Source organism: Siniperca chuatsi, linkage group LG24, assembly GCF_020085105.1.
Source record: "Siniperca chuatsi isolate FFG_IHB_CAS linkage group LG24, ASM2008510v1, whole genome shotgun sequence".
Taxonomy (NCBI): domain Eukaryota; kingdom Metazoa; phylum Chordata; class Actinopteri; order Centrarchiformes; family Sinipercidae; genus Siniperca; species Siniperca chuatsi.
This window is the reverse complement of record NC_058065.1, coordinates 15,220,507-15,243,734: the sequence shown is the minus strand read 5'-3', so window position 1 is coordinate 15,243,734 and position 23,228 is coordinate 15,220,507. Positions and strand designations below refer to the sequence as shown.

The window sequence follows — 23,228 nt, the reverse complement described above, 5'->3', positions numbered from 1 at the left end:
CACTTCCAGGCGGTGTGTGAATGTATGCGAAAGTCGGACGGGGAAGTCTGAGATGAGTGTTGCTGCTGCTGCTGGTGCCGCCGCAGCCGCCTGCGTTGCGCGCTGGACAAACGCTGCGCCTGTGAGCACCGCTGCCGCCGCGCACCGGAGATCTCCACCGTTTACAGCGCTGACGTCAAGGTTTCAAGGGATCATCAGCAGGTGCCACAGGGTCCTAGAGGGAGAGAGAAGGACAGAAAGAAAGCCAGAACATGAGAAATACAGAGGTCCTCAGCCCAAATTCAAAGACTTTCTGACCAGCCACCAACCAAACTCTGTAAAATTTGGTGAGTAGCCCATTTAAAAAACAACTTCACATTTAATTTGGTCTAGCTTATTCATAGCTGTTCCATTAGCTATATTTTCTGTCAATCTCCTCTCCCTACTTTATAGCCTAGTCTAAATGTTGTTTCACAGCCTTCTCCGCGCTTCCAGGTAGGCTATGTAGCCTAACTGGCGGGAAATCACTTTTAGGCTACTTGTTTAGTTTTTGTTGTTGTAGGTTAGTTGTTTTTGCCTAAAACAGCCACATTTAGAGATATTTAGTCTAAAAATGTATCAGAATCATCTTCAATGTTGAAGATGTGTAGCTAATTGTAGAAAGTAGGCCTGGCTAAACTCAGTCAGTTTATCAAGTACGCTAGTCACAATAGTGGCAATATTTTTTTCATTTTATTTGTCGTGTGCAATATTAAACATAAATGTTACCATTTGATGTATTGTACCAGAGTTAGCTTAATGCTAGTTTTCATCTGCAATCCCCAGGTTTTTAATTAAACCTGCATTAATAGATTTTTTTTTGGCCACTTGGGGGCAGCAGAAACAAGCTGTAAACACAACACTGACATGTCGACACCTTTTTGAGTTGTTACCATTCAGTTGGCTATTTACACATCCAGAAGATACGGAGCAACATTAGAATTCATTTGGAGTCGTGTTTGTCTCCCCCTGATGAATGTAAGTCCAATATTTACTCTCCTTTAGCTGTTTTGTTCTCCACCAACTTTAATTAGCTTTAATTAGCTTGTTACACCCTAATAAGCCCATGTCATGGAAAACTGGACTGTGTGTAGCATGGGAACTAACCTGATGAGTCTCCACTGTTAATCTATGTTTTGAATATTGGAGTAACACACGTTTTGAATGGCCACACAACTTCTGTTATTTTTAGATTGGATAAGATTCAACGTTATTGTCATTGCACAGTGCAAGTACTGAGATAACATAATGCAGTTTAGCATCTAACCAGAAGTGCAAAAAGCAGTAAAGTGCACAGTAATGTACATATGTACAGTGGTAGTATATAGAGTAAACAGTAGGGTAGAAATTTATATACTTAATATATATAGTATTAACAGTATGAACTGTGTGATATGAATACGCTAAAATATATACAGTATGAAGAGTATGAACATGTGCAGCAGTTAACAAAATATAAAGTGCAAAGTATAGACAGTAGTATAAATATGAATACACTATAGGTCAACACAGTGATGGAGCAGGAGAAAGTGGGAGGCACATGAAGCAATATTATTGTTTCTTCTGCATACTAATGACAAAGCCAGAGATGAGACAGAAGAGACAGAGGGAGACAAGAGGAGGGGAGGCCAAGAAGCAAGGGTGAGCAGGTTTAGGGAGGCAGAGCCATCCATATGTTTATTCAACCGGAAAGAAAGGAGGGATGGGGAGGCTGATGGAAGGAAAAGATGGCCTTGTTTACTCTCCATCAGGACAATAATGAGCGATGATTGGGGAGAGACAGAAGGAGGCAGGGGAGCAAAGTAGAGAGCAGAGGAGAAGAGAGGGGAAGGGCAACAGATAGAGGTGAAAGAGATGGAAGCCTGGAGGAGTGAAATGTTTATTTTTTTAGAGGCCTTAGATAGAGCTCTTAATGAATAGACTTACTGTTGATCCACATCAGTTATTCACAGCTTAATAAGAAAATACCTCCTGGCACTGTTTTATCTCTGAGACACACCACCTCTCAGACAAAAACCTCATCTTCATACTCCTAAACATTAGTAGTTAAATTATAGGAAGTGGTGGTATATTTTGGGGACATATTACTGAATAATGAAGGGATATGCTGATTTTGTTGCTAGACCAGTAAAAGCCAATGAAGGACAGCGGTTCACTTTGTTTATTGTATTATAGGGAACACCATTTCTTTGTGGTAAAACACAGGAAATTAAGGTTAAATTTAATACTAGAAATGCACAATGTAAGACTCAGTAACTGTTACAAATGAGATGGAGAGGCTGTTATGCAAGTGAGGTAATTACATTCTTACTAAAGTAAAAGCTACAGAAACCTTTACTGGAAATATAATGCAACTTTATCGAGGACATTTTTAATTTTTGACTTTGCTTCCAGTCCTTTATTGACGTTCAGTGGAAGAATAATGAACATACTCGACAAATTGTATTTATGTTCTTTATGAGCTGACAGATCCAGTTTATACGGCCTCAGTGGGGACATGCATACAGTATGGTCTTCTGCTGATTGTAGCTGGATGAAAAACTCCAGGGACAGTCAAAGATGTTCAGCGGACTTTTCATTCTGTTTTTCACCCCTAAATGTATCAAGGCCTCAAGCTAAAGAAAATGCTTACCTTGATTTTATTTTAACTGGAAAAGCAAGATCTTTTGGAACAATCGCACAGTAGGGAAGACAATGTCCTCAAGCCAGAAATAAAACGAGTAGAGTACTTGATATTTTCACATACTTACACATACATACACTCTTACTATTACTATTCTTTACGTTCAACTATTTTTTATAGAATATAAATTGGCAAACAAACCACGCTCACAAATACACTTACCACACATATAAACACCAGCCTACACCTGTCCCATACGTGAATACATGCTATGAAGAGAGGGTAAACAGACAGAAAAGAGGCAAAAATGTACATTGTAATATTGTACACATTAATGGGGATTTGTCAAATTTCAAATATAGGACATAAAAGGTTGCCACTTCTTATAAAACTTTCTGGATGAGCTTCGAGTAGTAGCCTATGGTTTAGCTGTTTGAGTTAGAGGTGTTCCATTACATCGTCCAGCCATCATTTATGAGAGATGGTGTCTTTTTTCATTTGAGGAGAATCAGTTGTTGAGCAAGCAATGTAGAAGATACTGCAAGTTAAGTCCTCCGGTACCACCCCAAATAATGCCATCAAAAGGCTAGGTAAATGTGCCACATACAATGCATGCATATTAAAAAACCCCTGTCCTGTGGGCAGTGTTGTGCAAGTTCACACTTCACAAGAGCTAGCTCAAAGTTCAGTTCAATTAAATTCACAGTACCAAAAGCTAGTTCACGTTCATTTCTTCTGTTTTTGTCCTTTATAAAATGCTGAGAGACTTGAGTGAAGGAACTTTGGGGCTGTTGGCTCGTGGTCTTACCCTTTAATGATTTCTTGTGATCATCATTCACATCAATTCTCATCAACTCCCGGAAAAAGTTTTGCCAAGTGACCATTCATTAAGCCATTAGTTAGTTTTGCAGCAAGCTTTCCATTCAAGCACGACACAAATGCACTTTAATATAGTGGTGACAGATTTACCCCTCAAAATCTTAATTCTTGTTTCTAATCAATGACCATGGATTTTGCAGGTGGAAATGACGACTGTTGTTATCCGTTGTAGCTGGCAGCGTAAGGTGCTACCACCGCAAAAACTCCATGAGTTGGTTGGAAATTCAGCTGGTGCGAATTCACAAAAGGATTGCACAGCTTTTGCCGCCGCTAAACTTGCTTAAATAAGACAAAAAGAAACCCTGTAATTCTCAAAGCACCCGCAAAGAGTGAAATTTGCCCCTAACTGCACTGCCAAGCAAATAGTGTCTCGGTACGCCGCTGCTATTTGCAGGTATGTAAATTAAGTAATATGCATACATTTGGTGCAAAATTTGCCCCTTTCTATGCAAATGAGCCACAGTGAAAAACAAGATCAATTCATAAACACCAGCACTAATAGCCACACACAGTGAGTGAAATTATTAGCTTAAGAGAGTTGATGGTAACTTTTTCTGTGATGCCGGGCGTAAATCATGTGCACACGGGTGACACAGAGACAGCACAATGTCTGATATTCACCATGAGGGAATGAAACTGTAAAACAACATAAAACCTGCTGCTGTGAGAAACTGAGACGGTGGTTACGCACTGTGACAGTCCAGCAGAGAGCAGAGTAGGAAAGAAAACAGCTCTCCATGCGCCCAGAGGCAAGAGGGAGAGCGCACAGTTAAAGCACCTCAAATAACAATCACTCCATACAGAGTGAGTCATAGAAAAATAAGAGACATCCCACAGATAGAAACAAATGAAAGAGCAGGAGAAGTTATTAGATAATTAGAATAGTTATAATTAGAATTACAATAAGTTCTCTTTCAAATCAAACATCTCTTTTCACGAGTGGAAAGTTTTGTTCTTGCAACTGCATTTATAAAACTGTTTGCAGATGAACATTTAACAGATGCAAAACAATGACAAATTGCACTCAGCTGCAAAACTTTATGGGCTTGTTTGCGCTGTAATATCATTATTACTTTTGTGAATTGGACTTTAAGACGGCGCAGATAGCGGTTGCAAATGATTCACAATTCATGGTGCTATCAGCGGCCACAATTCATTCTTTGTGAAGTCGCCCCTCAGTCTCCAGGTGACTTTCTTATGTTTCCAGTGGATTCATTTTAAAATGAGAACAATGTAAAAGGGCCTTAAATATGCACAATGGCTACCTACATGATAACGTGCTAAAGACTGAAGCTAAACATACATGCCCCTGGCAAAGTCAGCACTCACCAGTTGATGTCATGTAGAAGACATGGAAATCAACAGCATTGTTAATGTATTTCAGGGTTGAGCTATTTAACCCCAGTAAAAATGTAATTCAAATGTTGTTCATTCTACAATAGCCCTTGAATGATTTCTATGCTTACTACAGCGAAACATACTTGGACAAGTGCCACAGTGGTCAGAAGTATGCTGTATTGTTCCTATTTTCAAACAATAATGTATGCTTTTAAGAGAAAATAATTTGAGGATGAGGAGTCTGACAAATGTAACATTATCTAACGCAGGTTTGGCTGAATTTTGCGTGTCAAATCGAATAAAGAGCAGGACGGAGTTAGCATACTCTAAACTCTTAGTTCCCACACAGTGGATGTGTCAGTCCTGAAATGGCATTTTTCTAGCGTAACCTGTAACCCCATAAAATAATATATTAGCCTATATAATAACATGTCCTTTGCCTTTAGAAGTAACGCTAGATTACCACTGTAGGTAATAAGCTATTTAGCCAGACATGCTAACGTTTACAGCTTACAGTACATTCGTCTGACAAACACACAGTTTAATCCATTCCTTAAACTTTTGCTCTCATACCTTTGCTTTTGGAAAGGTAAAAAAAGGCACCACCTTTCTAAATGTAAGTAGAAATTCCAAATGTAAAAAATCTTGTCATAATCACCATTTAATTCTACCAACCAACTACAAAGGAAGTGCCAAGCACCGCTCCATATATTGTTTAGCTTTATCCAGAGAGCACTACTGCATTTGTGGCAAAAAAGTTGTATAAATAACACACACACACATAAAGGTCTAATGAAACCCATCTGGTACGTAAAAGACATGCTCTGATATTTGAACTTTTAAGTAAAGAATGACATAAGCATTCTGTTTTGTGCACTCATCAAACCAGCTAGTGTACAGAATGTCAGCAGCTGTAACAAAAAGGCCTTTGGATGTGAAGTGCAGTTGCTTTAAAATATAGCTATTAGCAGCTATTCCTTGGTAGAGGTGGGTCTTTCCTATTAGCATGGCAGTTTGTCACAATCAGAGCTTATTGACTGTGAATTTTGTTTGATGATTATTGCTCCTGTAATGGCCTGTTGTTAACGTACCAGATGGTTGTCTGGTGGGGCAGTGGTGTTATAAATGGCCCTGATATCAAACTAATGAGAGTGAATTCTGTTTGAGAATGGAAGAATCACTATCGTGCAAACTCAGGGTTTAAATGTGGTTTGGGAATTACAATAGCTTTTGTTAATCTGTCCCAAACAAACTGTTTTCACTGCACTTTTTCCTTTTTAAATTAACATCAAAATATGTTCAACTACAGAAGGTGTCATAAAGAAAGCATTGCTGGGGTGTATAAATCTCTGGACCAGGTGGGAAAACATAAGCAGGGGAAAATGAATACAAAACTCTCCACTCCTCTAACAACTATTCCAGTGTACTCTTGCATTTTGCCCCTACACCCAACTTCTCCTAGAGAGTTGCTCGTAGGTTAACAGTGGCAGATTGTTGTTACACCTGGCAGTGTGTGATTGCAGAGGCAAGGAGCTGCTTAAACAGAACACGCTGCTCAGTAAATCTTCCCTAGATCAATAAAGGTGAAAAATAACACCACACAATTAACGGTGCAGCCCTGCCCAATGCTGCACCATCAAATAAATCTTAGAATAGTGTTAGAGGAATGCAGTGTTAGGAGTACCACAATGATCTACTTACTTAATTTACAGTATATATAGGTCTGAAATGTAATTGAGTTAAATTAAAATACACAGTGAAAGTTACTGGTGTGTAGCTGAGAAAGAACACTTTGAGATGTGATCCACTAATTCAAAAGTCTGAAAGAGTAGAGTTCAAACGACAAGTGCACAAACAAAAGGAAGCCAGATGACACTACTCACTGATTAACCATTCACAAAAAATGGCTTAATAGTTGTCCAAAATCTGATGGCTATGGAAGCCCATTTCTGGTAGGAAAAGGAAAAGAAATTATAAAGTTATGTATGATAAAAGCAAAGAATACTCATACTAAATCAAGATTATGAGATGAGAAGTTTTGAAGCATGATCAAAATAAAAATACTCATCGTAAGTCAAAAATTTTATGCAGTATCTCATAATTTCAACTTTATATGTCAATCCTGAAATAATAGTATCACATAATTTTGACTTAGTATCCAAACTTTTGACTTACTATCTCATAATTTTGTACAATTAAAATAGTAAGTCAATATTATGAATTATTAATTCATAATTTTATATGTTATAATTCTGACTTTGAAAATCTAAATGATGAGATACGAAGTCAGAATTTTTGTATAGTAAGGCCCTGTTTACGGTTGTGCTAAAAACAGAAGCTTTTCCTTTGCGTATTAAAAAAGTTCCGCGTTCACACGACAACGTGGTGAAAACGATCCTTTGTGCACACGGATCAGCAAAACAATTGAAAAACTCTAGTATGCATGCAAGGCCAGGAGGCAAGCAGGTCTAGTCCAAAAACGTCTTTTGGTTGCCCTCTGTCAACGTAGAGGTGGAATGAGTATTCCGCTCTCTGCTGATCACAGTAATGGTGCAGCAACTCTGTTTGCTGGAAGAGCGATAATAAACTCAGCAGAGCCTGCAGCACAAACATAGCTCAGTAGTCCACTATTGGCTGAAACCGTATTAGTCGTGCAAAGTGGGGCTGTGTCATCACTGTTTTCACAGGAATTGCGTATTGCCAATTTACATGGCGACGGTTAGGGTGGCATTTCCAAAAACTTCCACTCATTTTTCAAAAGTTTGTGTTTTCAGGCCCCCAAAACGGCGTTGTCGTGTGAACGGAAGGCCAAACCGCAACAAAAGTTTACCATTTTATGCAAAACCCGTTGTCGTGTAAACAGGGCCTAAATCAATGAGTATTTTAATTTTTATCATGCCTAACTTTTTTTTCTTGGTGGAAATGGGCTTCCATAGAAGCCTATGCAGAGCCATCAACATTTTTAATCTGTATTTGATGATTGTGATTTTAACTGTAACATCAATACAAACAGACATTGGTAAAGTAGAAAATGTATGACTTTTAAAAGTATACTCCAAAATGTGAAAGCACAAAAAAGCCTGTAAATTGACTAACAGGAGTAACATCCACCCTTGGTGAAATGGACCTCATTATTAAACAGAGTACCTGCGCAATCCCAACCAGGGATTGCGCATTGATTGGTGGGGGGTGGTGGAGGCGGTTCTCTCCACCTCCCCCTGCTCGTCTTCACTACCTCAGCAGGTCCCAGTAGAAGTCTCTGCAATAGAACAGGGCATCTGACCAACACAGCTTCCTCTCCACCACTGCTATGCTTTTACCCATCACCACCACACTGAAGGAGGGCGAAGGAGCAGCCAGTTCTGGAAAATGTGAGTAACAGTACATCTGGTTTGGAGATGCTACAGCAAAGACAGCCAAGCTACTTTTTTAAAATTAAGTACCAGACAGCAACAGTTTTCCTCCGTTTCTGATTTGAGTACTAGGGCTTAAAATCACACATGTCATCCAATGTTGAGAAATACATGAAGAGATTTTTGGATGATATGTCGAGTTTTGATCGACTAATCTCCATACACATACATACTCCATAAATCTTTTCCTCTGGCGACCTTAGTGAACCATATTCCCCACAGACAGCCATTAACAGTATTTGTGATGATTGATCAAGTCTCAAGTTTGCTGATTTCTCTATAGGTAATTAAATCAATGAATAGATAAATAAAAACAACACAGTTTTCTTCCTGTATAATCCTCATGGAGCCTATTTGAAAAATATTTTTGTCTTGACATTAGTCAGCCTGGTGAACACAGTTTGGCCTGCTGCTGTCCTCTCACTTGTCATATATACAGTGCATGTTATGTAGCTGAATATGAGCAGGAAGAAAAATAATCATTCCTAGGAAGTGCCTCTTTGTGCAAAAACTAACCCAAATGTTCACATAGTGCCCAATACAATTTTTACCTGCCCAATTAAATAAAAAGTAGGTCGACTGATGCTGCTGCATTCGAGATCTCAGCATGAGTACAATCTTATCTCCATCTGTCACAATCTTATCTTCTACAATTTCATGACAACTGGAGAAACTTCATCTGCTGAGGAATATCTTGTAATACAACTGAAAGCTTCAGAACAGCTATTCATCTTGTGGTGAGATTGTTTTGAAAACCACAATCTAATAATAACAGCTAGGAATGATGGCCAGAACTACAAAAATAGTGTAAGACCCAGGCTGTAATAAACTGGAATGAATTATAAGGGCTGCTTAAGTATCCATCACCACTGGATTCACCCACCTTCTCAACTGGAAAGTTAGAATCATGTGAAGCAAGAACTCCACTCCTGACTCAAACATGACAAAATAAATTAAGAGTACATTTTAGTGAGATCCTTTGTCCAACTACAATCAGATTAAGTCCTCAAATATTACTAGTCCTCTGCAGCAACAACAGGGTCACAATGATATTGCAGATATATGTAACATGGTAAGCAACATTGTCTGTTTTGCACTAATGTGGTCCTTTTCTGTGCCAGGCAGATCTGCTGTTGTGTCTCACTGCAGGCCCTTAGTACCTGACAAATCATAGCACCAAAGTCATATTTCCTGACAAATAAGGATGATTCTGATTCTGTAAAAGACTCATTGCAAGTTATTGCAAACGCTTGATTGCAGTTGTTGCTGTTAAGGGTGGCCCAACCAGTTATTAGGTTTAGGGGGCAATCCCTTTTTCACACAGGGCCATGTAGGTTTGGATTTTGTTTTCCCTTAATAATAACAACAACAACCTTCATTTAAAAACTGCATTTAGTGTTAACTTGTGTTATCTTTGACTAATATTTAAATTTGTTTGATGATCTGAAACATTTAAGTGTGACAAACATGCAAAAAAAAATAAATCAGGAAGGGGGTAAACACTTTTGCACACCACTGTATATGTAATGGGGTGAGATTAGCTTAGGTAAGCCAAAGATTAGTTTTGCAATTTTTTGTGTGACCGTATAGTCCACTTTCCCATTTGAGCATATTTTAGGGAAAGATCTAGGAAAGGTACTACCTTAAGTGTTACCAAGCAGAGGTTCTTTTCAATAGTAAGCCATCAAGTATATGTATAATCCTTAATCCATGACACCAGGGGGTCTCAATTGCGCAGCCCAGAAGTAACACCTGAAATTTGGAAGTCCCAACTGTGGCACTGTGTTTGTAAGACAGGTAAAGCCACCATAAAAAATATAATCTCTGCCCTTAGGTTGCTGGGCAGAGAGGCACAGATACTGTGTTTGTGTGTGTCAACCACCGTTTTTCGTTTTCATTTAAGTAAAGTTCTAAATGTTTTCTTCAGTTTGGAACCTGAGTGACGTTTTTCTTCAACAAAAGATTATTCTACAGTTGTGATGCCCTTAATATTACTGTCATCCCAAATGAGCTGGCCCAGAAGCTCAATACTGATGGCAAACAATCGGAGCGACAGTGAGCAGCCTTGTCTACAGCTGCGTTCCAATGCAAAACTCACTGATCTATGACCATTAACTTTGACAGAGGAGAGTGGGCTTAAATAAAGTGTGTACCTCTATGCTCGCTTCCCTCCATGAGGGGGCCATTGTACTGGATTGCTGTGCATAATGATATGCTTCAAGTAGAAGGGGGGATATTAATTCTTTAAAGCTTTTATAAAATTCATTAATATATCCATCAGGTTCTGGACTTTCCTTGTTTTTAAAGGTGGGGATTATCTCTTGTAGCTCACAACATTTATCATTTGTGTGATAATCAACAGTTTATGTGTAATGTTTTCATGATGAGTTTGCATGCTGGCTGCACACCAGCAAATACACCACATTTGACAAACTATATAGTGTCACTTTACAGAAATCACAAAAACAAGGTTTTATCTGCTGAGGTTCTGCAATGCACGTCTCGATACTTAGACCAATACTCTGACACAATGGAGGCAAATGGAATTTCATTTAATGCACTCAAAGCACTGAATTTATTTTATTTTTTTAAATCAACAGTATTTCGGCTTTCTAGCAACAATGTCACTGTTACTCAGGATAAGCCAAATGCCTCAGTGTGAACAAGCAGCTGGATCTTACCCGTGAAGCCAGGGATAAGCCATAACAGAAATAGATCGATTACTCAATCAAAAACATTCAAGTGTTTCACATCATCCCTCCTACTAAATATTATCGTAGAAAAGGTTTCAGTCGTAGTCATCTGGACACTGTTTTCAGAATCAAGATGTTTCGGCTCCCATCCAGAAGTCATTCTCAATTGTGAAAAAATGGGACGGGAACTAGAAATTTAACCTACTGTGTTACATAAGCCCTGCCCTCAGGAAGGAATCTGCCTGAGTATCTGTTAATAGCTAGTTTCACCTGAAACTGACCTTATAGTAGTAGTAATAGTAGTAGTAATAGTTTCCAAGATGGCCCAGTAATCAGTAATCAGGCCTATTGTTTTCTGGCTGCATCTACTTCATCACAGTTAAGTACCTGATTAGCATGTGATTGGCGTGACCAAGGTGATAAAACACTCAGAGTGTTTTATCACCTTGGTCACGCCAATCACATGCAATTTTTCACAATTGAGAATGACTTCCGGATGGGAGCCGAAACGTCTTGATTCTGAAAACAGTGTCCAGATGACTACGACTGAAACCTTTTCTACAATAGAACACTCCTGGACGAATGAGGGACTACACCGTCTACTATACATTATCTTTTTTTTTTTGTTGAAGTAGAGTATGACAAAAAAAGTGACACAAACATAATAGACATAATGGACAGACATACAGACAGTAACAAAGCAGTTACAATGATGAATGTGATGATATGATAAGTGGGATTAGAGATTAGATTAGATTAAGTTGGGTATGCGTTGGTAATGTGTGTTTGTACATGTCTGGATGTTTGTATGAGAGGCAGTGTATCCGTGATCCTGGACAAGTTAGTGTGTAGAGTAAGGCATGTGTGGCGGAGAAAAAGAAGAAGGACACAGTGTTAATGTTATAGTGATAATAAATATATGATGTAACGTCAATATCATTATAGTAATAATATAATAATAACCATTATAATAATTAACATTACATTTATACAGCAATCAGGAGTGAGGACAGACCGGGCCACTGGAGAAGTGAGCAACAGGCTCCCCCACCCCAGCAACAAAACCAGAAGCCCCAGCGGGAGACTACTACAAAATTTATTGGGCGGGTGGGGGCTGTGTGCCAGTTCATATAGGTGTGTTTTGCCATATGCTGAGAACAACAGTTTTCTGTAACAGGGTTTTATAATGCCTATCATAATCGAGTAGCTAACAGTACCAATGTTAATTTTCAGAAACACATTACACATGTGGATTTTTATAGTTATTAGTAAATGCAGTCACTAATAAGAATGTAGTCTCTCCAAAAACTGCATCATTTTTTCCCTAATCAACAGTTGCTCCAACCTTCAAATTACTGTGCATGACAACAGAAGCAGAACTGCAGTAGAGTTAAATATGTCATATAAAGTTAGACTATAATATAACAATATTTTAAATGTTATACGATCAGTTCATGAATACATGTGCTTGAATCCCTCAGCACCCAAAAGAGCTGCCACCTGTGCCCTGTTCACTAATTCAGTGGCTGTAATAACCATTTATTTATTAGCATTCCATTTTCATTTATAAACAGAGTTGCTGAAATATTCACTGTTTTGTTACATGTGCCATGTTATTATGTGATTTATTATTTTCACATGTTCAGGGTTTCAGTTCCAATGTTTTCAAGGGCAGGGTCCAAAGAAAATATTAATAATGCTGGGGAGGGCTTGTTTTTTGTGAAACATAAGATTTAGAGTTATTGTTTTTATTTTTTTTGACAGTCCATGTAGTGAAGCAGCTGACAAATTGTTACTTGTGTAAAAAAAGAAAGAAGAAATGCCAAATGCGGTTGACTCAGGAGCTTTTGATGCACTTCTCAAGGACAGACAGAACCAGAGTGCAGAAGAAAAAATGGTGCATCGTGACGGTTGAGTTACAGTACAAACAGTCACACGGGTTACTTCAGATTCTGTGATGAGGACTAAAAGCAACAAAAGTCGAATGAATTAGGCAGAACTTTCTCTCTTTGATTAAAAACATATTGGACGGTGTGACAGTCATCTGAAAATTGTAAACTTGAAATTCTAAGTTTACATTTTATGGATGTCAGTGTCACAGTAGTAAAATATGTACTCCTTTGGATAAACTAAGTACATAGTGTTAACAGTGGCATGTAAAATGTGAGATTTGAAAGTATATTTACTTGTTCTTATCATTCACTATATCATAAAATTCTTTTATTCTCAATTTTCTAAAAGGAATGCAACTTCTTTCAGATCAATAACTTTTAATAGACAAAAATATCCACATTAGGTTACAATATCCAATATCTTATACCTTCTTATTGGATTCATATTTTATTTAGAGGGGCGCACTATTGCAATTCAATAAAGTTCGGAATCTTATCTTGAAACATCTTGAATCTTAACTTGAAACACAAAAAAAAATACTAAATTGAAGCAGCAGAGCCAGAAATTTCCAGACTTTTAGGGGTATATTTATATAAGCCTAAAAAAAAATATTTAAAAAAAAAAAATTGCATCACAAATTTGCATCTTCGCATTTTTCAGTTTAGAGGTATATGAAATAAAGTAAAGTGTCAAAATAAATTGTTTTCTGCTGCTAAATTTGGAATATTGGTTAAATGTTTTTGGAACTGTAAGCGTGTGTTCATACAGCAAGAAGAAGTTTATATGTGAGGAAATATTAGTTAAATAGCCTGAGGTTGTCAGCACAACAGAAATATGTGATTGAATGAGTTGTGAAAAATAAGTAGATTTTTGGTAGCGCTTTTAAACAATTTTGACTAGATTATTGTTGTGAACATTTGAAATATAATTTAACAGGTCTACTTTATAAGTATTGCTGGCTGCTTCAATCAATTAATATTTTGTCTTGTGGAACAGAGAGAGAGCGAAACTTACAGCTAAGAGCTTTTATTGTCTTCTGAACATCAGTTTCATAGGTTCACTAGTCTGTAAATGCCTTACATATAAACATTTGTTTCTACAAATTAGTGTTATCTTACATCAAGCAAGCCTGACTTGAATAAGCAACTAGGTAATGGATGGATGGCTGATATTGCAATTGCAACTAAGTAGAGCTAAACCGGAGTGAAATTCATTGCCCAAAAAACAAAGAAGAAAGGATTTGCAGGGCCCTACGCAATTGCATATTCAGCATATAAGGCGGGCCACCACTGACTGATGCATCAATGGGTTAGTAGTATTTTACTGTTGTAGCTGCTTGAAGTGGAGCTAGTTTTAACTATTTTATATACAGTTAGCTATTTTAGTCCAGTGGTTTCCAACCTAGGGGTCAGGCCCCAAAGGGTCACAAGATAAATCTGAGGGGTCGTGAGATGATTAATGGGAGAGATAATGTTTTGTTTTTTTTAGACTTTTGTCTAATCTCTGCTTTTTATGTGAAATATTGGCTAATTTGACCTCTTTGAGCCTCAAACAGTTATTTAAATGAAACCATGTGAGAAGTTTAGAGGGGAAATGTCTCTTTGGTGGAACAGCTAACAACTCATGTTAAGTACCTTTCCATTCACCTATTTTTATTTGCATTTTCAATTTGAGTATAAAAAAGTGGAGAGTGGAAATGCTGGAAATTCGGGGGGGAAAAAAGTGAAATACCGCAAAAAAGTTTTTACGATTGGCTGAGGTAGAAAAGTTGGTGTATTGATAAAAAGAAAGTGCAACAAAGAGCAATGGAAATATACTTAGTGAATAAACCATGACATACATGAAGCATGTGACTTAAACGTTCACTAAAGCTTCCACTCCATTGAAGAGATGAAAAATTGCAACAAAGGTCTGGTACGCCTGTCGTTGGTACTCTCCAACGGTCATATATGTCGTTTTGGGAGTCACTGCCAAACAAACTATTCTGTCGTTTAGGTATGAGGACGTGTTGCATATTTCCATCATGTTCTCCACATCATTTTAATTCATTTGAGATTTGACTGAAGCTCTTTTGTATCACTGTGTCTGTCTTCAAAAAGGTCCGTGTAACCAAAACATCAACTTCACTTCAATAAATCAATGCAGAGGTAATATTGTGTGAGCGGGAATTGACATCTTATTGCGCCATCTTTTTCTGCAATGGTTTAACGGCACCCAACTGGAGAATTAGCACCACCATATGTTTATCTTGATGTGCCAACTCCTAATATTCACATAACAGTAGTGGATGGAAATCATTAATTAGCATTAAGCTAGTATTAATTCACATTTAATTTTTTCCGATTTTCTGGAAAGTCAGTTAAAATTTGCACTACATGTGGATGGAAACTTGGCTAGACATCTGAAACATAACAAGGGGCCTCAACTATCACTGTTTTTTGTAAGGGGTCACAAGCCAAAAATGTTCAGAACTACTGGTTAAATCTTTAATATTGCATTGTATTTTATGAGTTTATGTTTTTTTAAATGTAAAATCTTAATCTGCCAAGTAACCTGTAACTCCAGGTGTCAGATAAATGTAGTGCAGTAAAAAGTACAAAATTTCCCTCTAAAATGTAGTGGAGTAGCAGTATAAAGTAGCATAAAATGAACATACTCAAGTAAAGTACAAGTTTCTTCAAAATGTACTTAATTACATTACATGTACTTAGTTACTTTCCACCACTGTTGATCTCTGTGGTTTGTGCTTGTTTTCATGGTAATCTCATGCATACTCATTTCTGAGCATAGGGATATTCATGGTCACAATATAGATAGTGTTTACCAGCTAACTGTAAACGACACCTAAATTAATTTAACAGAGAATTAACAAATTCTGACACTAGTTCTAAACATGAAATACAGACACAGCGCAGAGCAAGTTTGAGTTGTTTTTGTTTATTGAAATTCCACTCCGTGTTATTTTTAATTAGATATTTTTTGCAATTAGATGATGAAGGAGCACTACAGTGTTTTTAAGCGTAGCTCCTGGTGAGTATTAATAATGAATCCAGTAATTCTTCAAAAGAGAAATTGCTCTCTGAGGGTCCTTAACAAAATGAATCGGTTAAAGTCCCCTTTATTTCATGTGCTAAGTTAACATGATGGAAGAGTGCACAGTATATTAGTCTGTATTCATTTTTCAGAATGTGATTACAGTGGCTTTGCGATATGTATTATATAAAGTGTATAAAAACAAATCTGTCCTTTGGAGTATTCATTATTCAAATTAACACAGGCTGTAAGTGATAAACACTGACGTCATGGTGTTTGTTTGATCGTTTTCTGTTATGGGCTGTTCATACACATACTCCAGGAGGCAAATGTTGGTATATTCCTGATCAGTGAAACAGCAGGTAGAGTGTCTTTATCTTCCATAATGTTATATATATTAATGAATTAATAATGTTATATATTTCCAAGTGAAACAGAATACAGCATGTGGCGGGGTATAGTTACGAGAGAGGAGAGACCTTCACTTCATTGCTTCATGCAAACATAGTTAATCTAGTTAATCAGACTTTGAAAATCACATTTGTGGATCCTTTTAATTTAATGAGACAGTTCACTCTTATTCTTTAATGTGTGGGTCTGTGCCCAGCAAAAGACTCTGTTCCAAAGAGGGCACAGCTCAATGCCATATTAGTAAATAGACAACAAATGTCAGTTTCAATACCTGAAGCAATAGACATTTTGGGAAATACACTTATTATATTATGTTACACGTATACGCTTTCTTGCCGCGAGTAAAATGAAGACTGACACCTCTCATATCTGTACTCTAAATATGAAGCTACAGAAAGGAGATGATTAGCTTAGCTTAGCATGAAGACTGGAAACAGGGAGAAACAGCAAGCCGGTAACATGATCCACTACCAGCACCTCTAAAGCTCACTCCCAAGAAATAGTACATAATCCCAGTAAAATGACTATTTGTTGGTTTTATAATTCTGTTTTTGTACGGATTAAACAAACAAGATAAAACATGTTGATTAGTTCTGACTTTGTTTTCTTTGGGCAGAGTAGACTAGATGTTTACTCCTGTTTCCAGTTTTTATGCTATGCTAAGCTAAGATAGCTGCCGGCTGAGTGATGCTTCATACTCACCATACTGATAATGAGAGTGGTATCAATCTCCTCATTTTGGCAAGAAAGCGAATAAGCGTATTTCCCAAAATGTCAAACTATTCCCTCAGCTCCTACAGAATTTGTTTAATAAAAACAACATTGCCAATGCCAAACCCACAGCCACTGTGGTCTATAAGATAACTTGGTAATAGCCAATAGTGGTCAGTCAGCAGTAACCATGTTAACAGTTCAGCTTAGTGGTAGTGCTACCTTGGCTACCCCTGTCAGTCATGTGACCCCAGTCAGTCACGTGACCCTCAGTGAGTCAGGACTCACCCAAGCCAGCCCTAACTATAAGCTTTATCAAAGAGGAAAGTCTTAAGCCTACTCTTAAATGTGGAGATGGTGTCTGCCTCCTGGACCCAAACTGGGACCTGATCCCACAGGAGAGGAGCTTGATAACTGAAAGCTCTGGCTCCCATTCTACTTTTGGAGACTCTAGGAACCACAAGTAACCCTGCATTCTGGGAGTGCAGTGTTCTAATGGGGTAATAAGGTATTATGAGCTTATTAAGATACGATGGTGCCTGACCATAAAGAGCTTTGTAGGTGAGTAGAAGGATTTTAAATTCTATTCTGGATTTTACAGGGAGCCAGTGCAGAGAAGCTAGTATTAGAGAAATATGATCTCTTTTCCTAGTTCTTGTCAGTACACTTGCTGCAGCATTCTGGATCAACTGGAGAGTCTTAAGGGACTTATTCGGGTAGCCTGATAATAAGGAATTGCAATAATCCAGCCTAGAAGTAACAAAAGCTTTTCAGCATCATTTTGAGACTGATTATTGCAATGTTACGTAGGTGAAAGAAGGCAGTCCTTGAAGTTTGTTTCATGTGAGTTAAAGGATAAATCCTGATTAAAGATAACTCCAAGGTTCCTTACAGTGGCGCTGGAGGCCAGGGCAATGCCATCTAGAGTAACTATATCTTTAGTTAATGTGTCTCGGACGTGTTTGGGGCCAAGTACAATAACTTCAGTTTTGTCAGAGTTTAACATCAGAAAATTGCAGGTCATCCAGGTTTTTATGTCCTTAAGGCATGCTTGAAGTTAAGCTAACTGACTGGTTTCATCTGGCTTGATCGATAGATATAATTGGATATCATCCGCATAACAATGAAAGTTTATGGAGTGTTTCCTAATAATATTGTCTAATGGAAGCATATATGAGGTGAATAGAATCGGTCCAAGCGCAGAACCTTGTGGAACTCTGTGACTAACTTTGGCGTGCACGGAGGACTCACTGTTAACATGTACAAACTGAGAATTCCATTTCATGGAACATTAACTCTCTTAAATCATCATAATATGCACATTACAAAAGAAAATGGGACTTACTTTCCACTTCACCCAAATCAGACAGAATATTTTTGAAAGATTTTTCCTCAAACTTCAATAAAAGCTTGTTTTTAATAAAGTTAACATTACAACACAAACTATTCCTATAGATATACAGCCTGTCCGCACCCTCAAAAAGGAGTGAAGCTCTTTTGCCCATGTAGAACTGTGTGATTTGGGGCGCCCTGGTAGCTCCCCGGGCCCTTTGCTGCATGTCATCCCCTCTCTCTCTCTCTCTCTCTCTCCTCTGCCTTTCCGTCTCTCTCTACTATCACTATCGAATAAAGCAGTAATTCCCAAAAAATCATCTTAAAAAAAGCACTGTTTAATTTACTCCACATAAACACCTTATGTAGTCTATCCTCTGCCATTTTGATTAGACAGTTCCACAGCTGGATCATTTCACATTTTCGTTGTACTGATCCTGGTATCCAGCCCATGTCTCCCTGAATTGATAGAATGGGAGCAAATCTATGAACCCCCAGAAAACCTCTATTCTGTAGGGTATCTACAGTTTTAGATTATTTTAAGCCCCACACCCCTGCAGCATAGCTCAGTATAGGGGAGACACATGTATCGTAAAGTTTGTTGATGTTGAATAGCCAAGATCATTACACAATTTCACTTTGTTAATGACTGATCATAGCACTCTCCCAGCACAGTCAACAAGGGACCCAATTCCAACCATAAGTCAGAAATCAAGGGAAATCAAAGGAAAACCCCAAGTATATGCACATAACATATTCTAAAGTGACTGAGCCAAAACTATGTTTCTTTCTGAAATGCATTTTTTGTGTTTTACTCTGATTTATCGCTAATCACCACCAACACCACAAACTAACCACATTTAATAATAATAATATTCTGTAGGTCAGACTCAGACTCAGCCAGTAAAAGCTTCCATAAGTTTAAAGGCAAGGAAATCTCTATTTATCCAGTCAAAGGCCTAATGACAGTTGATATTGAATGTATATGATTGATACGGGCTTGTTTCTTTCTAAATCCATTCTGCTCATCAACAAGATACTGTACCATTTCTAAATACTGTGTGAGCCTGTTGTTCAGTATATTAGAATACAATGTTAAAAGCTGTACTAAGAAGGCTGATGCCCCTATAATTAAGGGGTATTCTGGGGTAGTTCTTCGATGACTTTGGAACAGGTTTAATAATGGACTTGGACTATGCTGATGGAATTATACCATATCTAAAACAAACAACCCTTTTAACTTCTTCTGTAGAAGAAGTTGACCTACTGGTTTAAAGCAATTCAACAAATTTGATTGTCTTGTGGACATTTTACCAGTTTCCCCCTTGTTGCTGAGGGTATCCTAATTCAAATCGCAGTAACATTAGCTCACAAAAGTCACACACTTCAGGCGTCACTTTGTGACCTGACCTCTCTCTCTGTAAAAAAAAAAAAAAATCACATTAAAAATGCATCCATGTTAAGGTCTGTCCCGTAACCTTAGAGTTTCTCTGTTGTCTCTGTCTGTTTCTCTCTGTGTTGTGGGTGTGGCACTCCCTCTCGCCACGGGCTCCAGACTCATCACCAAAAAACACCTCCTGCTCCAAGCCACACACCTGCAACTCATCCACTAATCAAGCGCTGCAGTATATCAACCCTGGTCTTTCTTCCACTCATCACCAGATTGTTGTTTTCAACCCATGTGGTAGTTCACGTCCTCGGTTACTAGAATATCATTCTAGTTGCTTGCTTGTGTTTTGAACTGTGCTAACCTTGCTCTCCTTGTGCTCAGGATCTGTCTGTCTGCCTCCCCCAGCAACTCTGCCAGCCAGCCTCGCTTGGTTTCAGCTACACAGCCACACATACCTCCGGACTTGGACCCTAGCCATACCTCATCAACCCACGGCTCCTCTCTCACCCCTCGGTCTCCGTCCTCTGGCTTCCTTCCCTCAATCCTATCAAAACTCTGGTGAACTGTACAATAAATCCCCCTTATCTCTAACTCACCTCTCTGTGTCTGAGTCTGCGTTTGAGTCTGCCTTTGTGAATTATAACAATCCAAAATAGGCAAACAAGAGATTTACGAGTGACTTCAATGAGAAATAAAAGTGACAGAACAGATAACAAATATTACACTAAATTTATTAACAGATTTTGAGGAGATGCCAGATCCAATCAAATAGGTCCCAATCTGGGACCCAGGAACAGGAATGTTGGAGAATAAGAGAATTTCAATTTTGTCTCGAAACAATGTCGTAAAAAGACAAAATCCTTTGAAAAGTTTTTCATTTTCTTTCTTCCGTGTGTGTGATGATGGGTTATTATTATGTTTGTTCATTAGCATATTTCATATCCTGCTGCAGTGTTTCCAGCTCTCTATCTGTCTCCATCAGTGGTGGAGACAAGACACAGGTGCTGGATGCTTGCTGAGGATAGCTTCATGAGAAAAACAAACACAACACACACACATTATGGTAAACAACAACGCTGGCACATCATTCACCAAGATATACACACACAACCATTAGTCAGTGTGAGCTTCAAAGAGTAGAATAACACATTTAAATGAAAGCACACACACCAGCATGTCATACCCTCATACAATCTGTCAAGTCATCAAAGCTGCTTCCAAATATGTCACAGCATTCAACCAAACCAGACAAACACATGCCTGCTATTCTTCACACGCAAGTGCTGCTTTGTCAGACGCTTGGATGCAAACAGAATGATAACTCCTATAATCATCAGCAGCATGAAATATGTAACGATGTCTCTCACACACATACACACACAGCGTAAGATGTGTCAGAGCTGAGTTTTCAGGCAGTAAAAAGGGGGAGAAGATGAAAGAAGGGTTGAGCAGCTTGTTCGTTCTCCCCATCTATTCTGTCATGTTCACCAGAGGGAGTTTTGATAGGTGTATGCTAACACACACGCACACGCACTCATGCTCAGAGGCACAAGTGACAGAGGCATAAGACACCATACAGACTGTGAGACACACACATGCAGTGTTCGTGGAGAAGTGCCGCAGCAATAATTAAATTTCACTTCAAAGAACCATGCGGTTGTTTCGATGGGAGACGGTGCTGATGCATGATTGGTTACCCAAACTAGCAGGTGAGGGACTGTGGGTGCTCCAGGATACCGGACTATCCTCCTCTGCTTTAATACTGCGGGATGGGCTGTGTATTGTTGTGCGTCACTATGTGTGCTAGTATGTGTGTGTGTGTAGATATCTGAATGACAATTAAGTTCACAGTAATTTACTCCTCTTGTAAAAATTATTGGACCATTTTATCCACCATTTTGACATCAAACTAAGCAGTGAAAAACAGGTGTCCTGATTAAGAAATGGGAATACATCAGCTCTGAGATGTAGTCAAGACTGGTGTAGATGAAATGGTGACTGTTAACCATGAAAAGACTAATAAATGTTAAAGAATCTAATTATAAACTTTTAAATGTTACAATAAGGTGGCCTTGTGAAAGGCATATGTAAAAGGTGATCCACTAATTTTACAGACTTAAGACTTTCCTCTTTGATAAAGCTTATAGTTAGGGCTGGCTTGGATGAGTCCTGAACCATCCCTTAGTTATGCTGCTATAGGCCTAGACTGCCGGGAGTCTTCCCATGATGCACTTCTTTCCTCTCTCCTCCTGTCCCTCTCAATCTGTATGCATTTGTATCCCATTACTGTATGTTACTAACTCAACATCTCTCGTAGTTTTGTGCTTTCTCGTCTCTCTCCTCTCTCCTTCTGTCGCTTTCAGCAGGTATTTCTGCCTCCGGAGCTGCAGAGTCTGGATCTGTGGTTGTGGACCACCTGCTGCCCCCGTGTTCCTGCTCGACAACTGCTACTACAGTTGTTGTTATTGGCCTATTATTCCTATGACTATCATTCCTATTATTACTTTATTAATATTAATACTAATATTACCACTACCATTGCATTATTACTATTTTAAAATTCTGGGTGGAATTTGCATTGTGCTCCAATTGAATAGAATAATGTCTTCTGTGGCTCTGGAGGGAGCTATGGGCTTAGAGACTACAAATTTTCAGACACTGAGGGGCAACGTCACAAAGAATGAATTGCGGCCGCTGATGGCAACATGAATTGCGAATCATTTGCAACCGTTATCTGCGCCACCTCAAGGTCTGATTCACAAAAGATATTGCTCTAATGATATTACAAAGCAAACACGCCCATAAAGTTTTGCAGCTGAGTGCAATTTGCCATTGTTTTACGTCTGTTAAATGTTCATCTGCAATTTTCTGTAGTGGTCCCAGTAATATTTATTCTTAAGGTGTACTGAAGTAGCATAGCGTTTGAGTAAAAAAAAAATTAAATGCTGTTGCAAGAACAAAACTTTCCACTCATGTGGAAAGAGATGTTTGATTTGAAAGAATGTATTCTAATTAAAATTACCCTAATTATCTAATAACTCCCCCTGCTCTTTCATTTGTTTCCATCTTCAGGATTCAGGATGTCTCTCTGTTTTTTGTGGTGCTTTAACTGTGTGCTCTCCCTCATGCCTCTGCTGGACTGTCACAGTGCGTAACCACCATCTCCGTTTCTCACAGCAGTTTTATGTTGTTTTACAGTTTCGTTCCCTCATGGTGTATATCAAGTATTGTGCTGTCTTTGTGCCACCCGTGTGCATATGATGTACTGTGATGTGCTATTGCTTCATCTGTCGACAATCACTGTGTCATGTGCTGTGTAGTGGTATGTGGACCCAAATGCAGATGACCAGGAAGCGGTATGAGGGTGAAGTAGCCAGATGGCTATAGTGTGAACAAAGAAAGAGACCCAGACTAAATACTCTAGGGGAGGTGAGACAACCAGACACAGGTGCAAACAATCAAGGAAGGGCAAACAATCAAAACTGGAGGGAAAG

The 23,228-nt window shown here is 38.5% G+C and overlaps 1 protein-coding gene across 5 annotated transcripts; it reads left to right on the top strand.

The window, feature by feature from the left end:
- Positions 1–52: 52 nt before the first annotated feature.
- On the top strand, positions 53–21,855 carry LOC122872303. 5 transcript variants are annotated; one of them, XR_006377074.1, is made up of 4 exons: positions 8,029–8,229; positions 11,959–12,098; positions 19,900–20,028; positions 20,116–20,329. XR_006377074.1 is itself a non-coding variant. In XM_044188350.1 (3 exons), the coding sequence occupies exons 1-3, from the start codon at positions 53–55 to the stop codon at positions 20,388–20,390; spliced, it is 654 nt and encodes a 217-aa protein (XP_044044285.1). In that variant the 3' UTR covers positions 20,391–21,855. The 5 variants fall into 5 exon arrangements, 2 of the variants coding, with proteins under 2 accessions (XP_044044285.1, XP_044044284.1); XM_044188350.1 differs by lacking the exons at positions 8,029–8,229; positions 11,959–12,098 and adding an exon at positions 53–326 and having other exon boundaries at positions 20,140–21,855; XM_044188349.1 differs by lacking the exons at positions 8,029–8,229; positions 11,959–12,098 and adding an exon at positions 53–326 and having other exon boundaries at positions 20,116–21,840.
- The last annotated feature ends 1,373 nt before the right edge of the window (positions 21,856–23,228 follow it).

Bases quoted from the DNA above. Each gene is read 5' to 3' on its own strand.
- LOC122872303 (XM_044188349.1), top strand. From the start codon at position 53: ATGAGTGTTGCTGCTGCTGCTGGTGCCGCCGCAGCCGCCTGCGTTGCG. The intron at 327-19,899 runs GTGAGTAGCCCA...CACGGGCTCCAG, and splicing joins ACCAAACTCTGTAAAATTTG to ACTCATCACCAAAAAACACC. The intron at 20,029-20,115 runs GTAGTTCACGTC...CCTTGTGCTCAG, and splicing joins TGTTGTTTTCAACCCATGTG to GATCTGTCTGTCTGCCTCCC.